The following is a 7,869-nucleotide window of genomic DNA, read 5'->3' on the forward strand; positions in this document are numbered from 1 at the left end:
GTGTGAAATTTTGATGAAATGCTCTTTCTTTGTTTTCAAAAGGTACAGCTCCCCTCCCCCGACTCACCTCAAAGCAAAGCCAGTCTGCAGTTGTGTTGGGCCGTGAGAAGCTGGTTTTCTGAATATCCAACTGCAAAATTAAATAATGGCCTAAAATCAAAAAGGGGGCACTTGTTGTATTTTGTACTTTATCATAATGTTTTCCTTTCAAAGAAATTCATGGCTTCTTTCCCGTTATCCCTTATTTTTTGGAGGAGCTGCCCATCAAACTCTGGACAGTCTTTGCATAATTCTCCTTCGAATTTGTTCTCCTTGCTTAGCTTGAGTACTGATGCCTGCAACAACTTCAGACAGCAGCGTGGCAGCGGGGGCTCGTGACCTGTGTGGCTAGGAGCATTCATTTCACTTCGGCCTCCTCTTGCGCTCGTGTGTTGTGTACAGCTCTCACCTCCTTGCCAGGTCCTCGGGACTGGACCCATCCTCTTGTGCGTGTGGCGTCTGGCAATGAGGCCTCCACTCTGCTGTGGTGCAAGTAACCACTGTTATTTCATCTTTTTCTGTCACAGGGTTTTGTGATGGAGAAATAAGGAACAGCAGTGCGTTAGTGTCTTTGGTTGGTGAGATGGGTGAATTTTCTCCATAACTTCACTGCCGCCACAAGATCTGTGAAGGAACAAGAACGCGCTTTGGCTCTAGGAGCAGCTCAGAGTACAAAGCTTTTCAGAGTAGGAGCTGGAGGCAGAAGCGCTGTGAAACTTCACGTACTGTCCTGTTGGTATAAGCCCTAGGATGCTCTGAGATTATTATTTTTAGACACAAAAGCCACTGTATATAAGGGTAATCATGTATATTGTATAATGGGAACGCCTGGCCTCAGACGTTGCTGCCAGTAATTGCAAAGCCTGTCATTTTCACCTAGCAGTTATGTTTTTGTTGCAGATTGATGTCCTCAAGGCAGATGTGGAGAGCGCGGAGTGGAAAATTCTGGAAAACCTGATCCTGGAAGATGTTGTTGAGCAGATCGGACAGTTGGTCTTTGAGGTGCACATCCACTGGCCTGGCTTCGAGGTCAGTGGCAATGACAGCACCGTGGTGCGGTACTGGTACAGTCTGCTCCGAGAACTGGAGCTGAAGGACTTCAGGCTTTTCCATACCTACAAAGACTTATCAAAACCACAGATGTTTCTGAGAAAGGCAGCCTTCAATGCCAGTAGCTGTTACACACTGAGCTGGGTGAATACAAGATGGCAACAGCAGGAAGGAATTTATGATGTGTGACCGCGAGCCATCTGTCCATTACTGAAGAGGACCTTGGAGTCACTGGCTAAAGTTGCTAAATATGCATACAGCAGTTGCTGATTAAATGGGCTGGCTTTTATTTTTGTACATTGTCAAAAGACCTGGCACTAGGAGATGATGCCTGTTGTAAATCTTTAGGTATAGCAGTATATTTGCCAGCAAGTGTACTTTCTTAGAGGACGGGCATTCTGCAAAGGTTTGTCTGGGGAAGCTAAGAGTGGCTTTTTGAGTTCAGCCTTTCTCACATGCCTGGCAGTGGGACACAGATACTTGGCTGCAGGAGGAGCTGCCACCAGAGCCCCTCTCCTTGCCCTTCAGAGACCTCTGTCATGTAATGCCAGCCACAGAAGGCAGGGCTTCACTAGTTTATCTGCTCAAAGAACAGCTTGTCTTAAATTCCTCTTGCAATGTCTGTGACGAATGGTTTCTCATCTAGTGAGATGCTTATGTCAAACTGAAACCTGGTCTTTTTTAGCTTGGTTTTGGGTTTGGGTGAACGTTCTGCAGTGTGCCTTTTCCAGTGCTGTACCTGGATGCTTCTCAGCACATAGCTTCCCTGGCCCAGCCTGCCTCTCCCCGACACGGGCAGGACAGACCCCAGGGCTGCACTGGCGCTCACAGAGGCAGTGGCCACCTGCCCTCAGAGGTGTAGGGATGTGCCCTGCTCTGCAGGCACGCTGGGCGCCGTGCGCTGGCATGCAGGTTGCCTGCAGGGTGCTTCCAGCAGCCAGGCTTGGTCATTCCCTGAGAAGCTAAGCAATGCAGGGAGCTAAAAAGTCTATAGCAAATTGTTTCTTTTCTAAAGATTTTTGACATTAAACTTTGCATTGAAATACCAGATCACACCGTTTCTGTGTCTTTGATATATGTGCTTTGTAACCACCTTTGATTTCAAACCTCCATGGGGTTCAGTGTTCCTCCCCTTAGTGTTCCTCAGTCCGGCATTGTGTTTCAAGAAGTCTCTCTCATTGTCCCTGTATTGTGCATTCTCTTGTAACCTTCTGATTTCCTTCTCCTCTTCATACCCTTCTTTCCTCTTTCACCCTCTTTGCTGTCTCATCTCCCTGACCCCCTCCTTCCCAGAGCAGGGCCCAGCGTTGTTCCCACCATGCCCCTAGGACCTCAGCAAGCTTCCAGAGGGGAGAAAAGCTGTAGGAGCTCATCCTTCCAGCCAGGTGAGACAGCTTTCTCCCAGAGCCAATGCTTTGCCAGGTAAATACATCAAGCCATTCTCACCACCATCTGCTTTCCTCCTCTCCCACCTCTCTAAGGGCTTCTGCTACCCCAGTGCAGGCAAGGTCTGCTGTCCCCAGCAGGAGCAGCTTCAGCCCTCCAGCTCAGCTCTCTCTCCCAGAAGAGACCAGCAAGCTGTGGTGACAGCCTTCCTCCCACTCCTCTTGCTCTGTGGCTGCAGGGAGCCACGTGTCCTGTCCCCTGGTCCCACCTCCCCACCTGCACCTTCAGAGCCCTTTGTGGGGCTTGAAATTGCCTGAGTGAATCAGACCTTGAGCATCCGTGTTGGCCATGGAGGCCACACACCTTGGGCTTCTTTGGAAGATGCTTCAAAAACACCCTGCTCTGATGGTGATGGCCTAGGTGGTAGGAATATGAAAGAGGTGGTGCTCATGGAAGTGGAGAGGATGTTAATCTCTTCAGTGAAAGCCAGCTCTGTGCCCTCATGCTCTCAGGTGCGTATCAGCCTTCCTTCAGCCACATCTGAAATTCTAACTTGTGATAAATGTCAAACCCTTCCTGTTTTAACAAAGGCACACTGGTTTTCAATCCACTGCCTTTCAGTCCTGCTGACAGCACCTTGTTGTGTTGTGTGAAGGGAGTTACTGCCTCTCTAATCCCGTTTTTATCGCCTTTTAAAAACAAACACATCCACTTCTTTGGGCGCACTGGGATTTTCTGAAGTGGGGTTTAATTCTAAGGGAACTTCACATGGGTTTCACACATTAAACACCTCAGCTGGGGAAGAAGGAGGATGCTGTGGCCAGCCTAGGACTGCTGGTAAATGGAGCAGTGGCGGGCAGCGATCACAGGCCCTGGCCATGGCTGCCTGGTTAAATTAATGAGCTCCCTGGCACAGTTGTGGTTCAGGCCATCTAGGACCCTCCCAGACAGTTCCTAGGCACAGACTGGGAGTCAGCCCAAGCCAAGGACAGCTCAGATACAGCCGCCCTGTGTTGGAAGCTCGGAGTGTGGTAAACAGGCACGGCCAGCCCCTGCCACAAGGCTGGGAACACAGTCACAGGATGGCTGAGGCGCGAAGGGGCCTCTGGAGGCCATCTGGCCCAACCCCCCTGCTCAAGGACATGTCCTGCACTGTTTTGTTTGTTTGTTTCTGGTACAAATGTAGCTTGGGCCTGTTCCTGCACACCCTGCCTGGGCCGGGGTGCGAGGGCTTTGCGGCCTGGCGGAGCGGAGCCGTGTGAGGAGGGCTCTGAGGGGCCGCCACCGCCTCAGCGCTGCAGTGCTGGAAGGCCGGGTGCTGTGCTGCTGCTCGGTTGGATCCCCTGAGCCCCGGGTCTTGGGCAAAGCACTCTCCATATAGTATATATAGCCCACATATTGCCACCCCTGGGGTAACCCGAGAGAGCTGTGACCTCCGAAAATGCGTAGGAAATGCCTTCTTTGTGACAGCCGTGCTCCGTGCATTAAGTGCTAAGGCTGTTCAACAATGCAGGACCATAAGGAGAACCATTAAAATGCGAGAGGGTGCCAGGTTTCCTGAGCTGCTACAAAGCTGGCTGGAACAGTCACACTTTGTTCACCAGTGAATGGCTTCGTTTCCATTTTTCAAATAACGGGATGGCAGAAGGCCAGGCTTTATTAATAAAGCATAGAAATATAGGCTCTAGCACTATACAGGCTTTTCTTTCTGGTAAGTGTTGGAGTACCTAGACTGGTAGCTTATTATCATTTGTTTAAGAAACCAAAAGATAGAGGTAAAAAAACAAGCGACATTCTCTTTCAGGTGTTAAAATTCAAAAGGGATGCGAATCTTTCATCATTTATTGCCCTGAAGAAAAACGTAAATTACATGTATATGTAAATTACAGAAAAGGACTGGAGGGCCCTACTGGTGCCCAAGATTCAGAGTTTAGTGTACCCTCGTCACATTTCTTGCTCAGGATTGCTAGGTAATGTCAGGAGCTATTTAGGCTATAGCAAACACATCTTCTGCAAGAAAAGAGTCCAATAACTATGGTAATTTTTAAAGAAACCTCTCCTAAGATGCAGGATAGATAAAAGCCATTTATCATTCCGGAGGCAGTTATATGGTATTATGGGAGAAAGGGAATGGCTCTTATTTTATGCACTCTGTCTTACACCTTAGTGCCTCTTAAAGCAGTTACAGCCTTCCTTTCTGAGCTCTTGCTTTTGTGCCCCTCCCCTTTTCCTGACCTCCTTTACCTAAAGGAGCAAATCTCACACAGAGCCAGTTCCCATCTCCTAATGACTGGGCCTTATTTCAAAGAAACATGTTTGGCACTGTGTTGGTGGTGCTGCGTGGGGTGAGCGAGTGTCCACCCCCCTGCCATCGAGGCACGATCGGCCCCCACCTGCCGCAGGGCCCCGCCACACACCCTGCTCAGGCGGCATCTCCCGCCCTTCAGGGACTGAGCTGACAGAAAAGGGAAGAGATCCTGGACTGCTCGCACCCAAAGTCTCTTGCTCCTTCAGCCTGAGCTGAAGGTCCCCCAGCCAGCCTGGTGGATCCCCCTCTAGAGAGCCCAGCAGCCACCGTGTGCCGTATCTCTTCCCAGACCAGCCCTGCGCAGGGAGGAGATGGTGGCCTCCTGCCTCCCTGTCCTCCCAGGCTGAGGAGCAGATGAAGCCATGCCATGCCAGGACATGTTTCAGCTCTGTCATAGTTAAGAGATAACACAGTGTCACAGCCCTCCCATACAGGATCCACAGCACCACCGACAGAGTTGTGTGAGGATACTAACACGCTTCTCCTGGGGAACCGGTCCCTTGCCACATGCCAAGCTGGCTTCTTTGGAGGTTTCCAAATTTGACTAGGAAAAGGCCTGACTTCCTGCCCCACTCCAAGACCTGGAGGTTATTGCATGCTTTTATGGCCCTGGTCCTTGCCCCATCAGTGACTTGTGATGGGTTGTTCTTCGTGAGTACCTCTCAACTCTGAAAGATCAGAGAAAGTGTAAAGGGAATGTATGTCTGGTCTTTCTTGGCAGATGCCAACAAGACACATCGCCTGGTAGCACACCTAAAGAAAATGCACTCGTTCTGTCTGAATTATTCAATAGCTGAGACCAACTGGTTAATTCAAAACCTTTGATTTTGTGAGCTTCATTAGCAACTTCCTTGCTCTTGGAAGGATCCTCAGGGTTACTCAGTAAGAAATCACTCCTGATTTCTTCCTGCTTGTTAACACAATGTGACATTTAATTGCAGTCAGTAGAAACCTGTTTTAGTGATGGTGGAAGTTCAGAGCTGACCTACATTCAGAGACCTATTTATACTTCCCTCTCTCTGCTGGCTTTCATGGGGAGCATCCAAAAAATAAGGCCAGCACTTGAAGAGAACCACCCATGGTCATGAATGGACTTCTTCCCTTAAATAGAAGTCCCTGCTCCTGGCATAATTTGACCTGCCTGCTGTCAAGTATCTCAGCTGGTTTGGAAGGAAATCTTTGCAGAGACAGTCTGTGCTACAGCCCTTATGCTGACCTTGCACAAGGAGAAAACAGGAGCTCACTTTGCACTGTGTAGAAACAATGACTCAAATGTGAATAAAAATGAAACGTCCCTACTCTTTTCAGTGGATTACTACCATATATGCTTATTTTTCAGCAGTTTCCAGAAAGTAAGTTCTGCAGTATACACAATATAAAACTTGAGGAAATTACAGCAACACACCAACTGCAGGGTAATTTTGCTGGGAGAACTGGAAAGGTGGGCAGCTCCCAGAGACATGCCTGTATACCTGTTAATGGTCCTGAAGCTCCATAAAGTTCATATGACTGAAATTACTCCCTAGATCTGTGTTCTCTTCCTTTCCAAATCAGAGGGCAAACAGGCTCTTTTAGTCTTGACATCTTTCAGATTAACAAAAAAAAAAACCCTCAAGGACTAGTCATAGCCTCTTATTCTGAATGGCAAACCCAATACATCTGCAGTACCACTTTATTTTAGCAGTCTCCCAGTGGCATAAAGTGCAGCAAGTTAAAAGGAGACTCGGTAAGGCTCAGTGCTTTAACATTTTAAATGTTCTACCATGTAACCAGACAACAAGCAGCTCTGAGGCCAAACTTCCAGTGCACCTCACAAATGCACAATTCCATGCCCAGTTGACCATAACTGGAACTTATTTCTAAAACTCTTGTTTTAAGCTCTGCAGGGAGCTTCTGTAAACATAACTCTGCCACAAGCAGTTTTCTCCAAGTACTGCGAGACAGCCGTGCTATATGATGTCTTTTAATCAGCTAGCCCGGCAGTAAAGAAATATTTTACTGCAAAAAAAGTGACTCAAATTTTTAGTATATGTTAGTGAAATCAACCTACAGTAGCAAGTCTTTAAGTAGTCTCCAGAGGAACAGGTGCCCATCAGCTGATTGTTTTGGTATGTAGGTTCAACTGTTTGAAGTCTTGCAGGCAAAGCTCCCCTCCCTGCCCTGCTCTCCTGCTTGTTCCTCCTCATGCAGGCTGCTCGTCATATGGAGTCTTTCTAGCAAGTAGGAGCAAGATCTTGTGATGACCAGCTGGTAGAAAGAAGGAAAGTACATTGTGTTCCTGGGCTCTCAGCTTTGCAAGGCTTACTGTTTAAATCAGCCTTTGAAGACCGCACTGTTAAATGGTATATTGAACATCTGCCTGTTGCTAAAAATTGGCTTTTTACAAGGCGACGTTGGAGTTTTCTGGTTGTACAGTAATTTAGATATTTGTTCCTTGTAATGAGGGCAAAGACTGAGCATCCCATCTTACTGGGTACTATTATAGACTCTGTGCAAGACAGATGCCAAGACCATCTGCTTCAAGAATGACAGCCTTCTTACCAGCAAGTTGCGTGAGGATATGTGGGATATTTCCCCCTCTCACATATGAAAAGAGTCCAAGAAGAAGATGGCACAAGGCCAAAAGAACGATCAACTTCCCGAGGCAGAGCTCCAAGGATGATGGAGATAGCCCACTTACCCGTAAAACCCCCGCTGCAAAAGTAATTGGTATTAATAAAAGTGGCAACACATAGCCACGTCATTTCTTAAAATTAGAGATGCATGGTCAAGGGGAACAAAATTGCAATGCTGTCATAGCAGCCTTTCTTGCCAACTTGCAAGTATTCCTTCCAGATAGGGCGACAGGCTTGCCTCCAGCCCTCACAAGGAGCTCCTTCCAGCTTGAAGCCCTTTGTTTTGTTCTCTGCCCAGTGTTGGAGGACAATGAATTGGGAACTTGAAACACGCTGCTTCCTTTCCTCACAGAGCCGCTTTTCCGTGGCTGTCTGCTCACATGCGAAGTTCAGCCTAGAGGTCTCAGTCTAGACTTGTTCTGACCGATATTTGTAGCAGACCAATTTCTGGCAAAACATAAAATTGGGAAG

The 7,869-nt window shown here is 48.0% G+C and overlaps 1 protein-coding gene across 5 annotated transcripts in view; it reads left to right on the plus strand.

Annotated features, from left to right (window-relative positions):
• METTL24 (methyltransferase like 24) overlaps positions 1 to 2,142 on the plus strand; it is a 42,697-nt gene extending 40,555 nt beyond the window's left edge. For 3 of the 5 annotated variants that reach the window (XM_080584414.1, XM_080584417.1, XM_080584418.1), the window contains one exon: positions 940 to 2,142. In XM_080584414.1, coding sequence (XP_080440540.1) covers positions 940 to 1,278 — 339 coding nt within the window. In that variant the 3' untranslated portion in view covers positions 1,279 to 2,142. The remainder of the gene's footprint in view (positions 1 to 939) is intronic. The other 2 variants (XM_080584416.1, XM_080584415.1) reach the window with 2 other exon arrangements.
• The last annotated feature ends 5,727 nt before the right edge of the window (positions 2,143 to 7,869 follow it).

This window comes from Anser brachyrhynchus (assembly GCF_964034855.1).
Source record: "Anser brachyrhynchus genome assembly, chromosome: 3".
NCBI lineage: Eukaryota > Metazoa > Chordata > Aves > Anseriformes > Anatidae > Anser > Anser brachyrhynchus.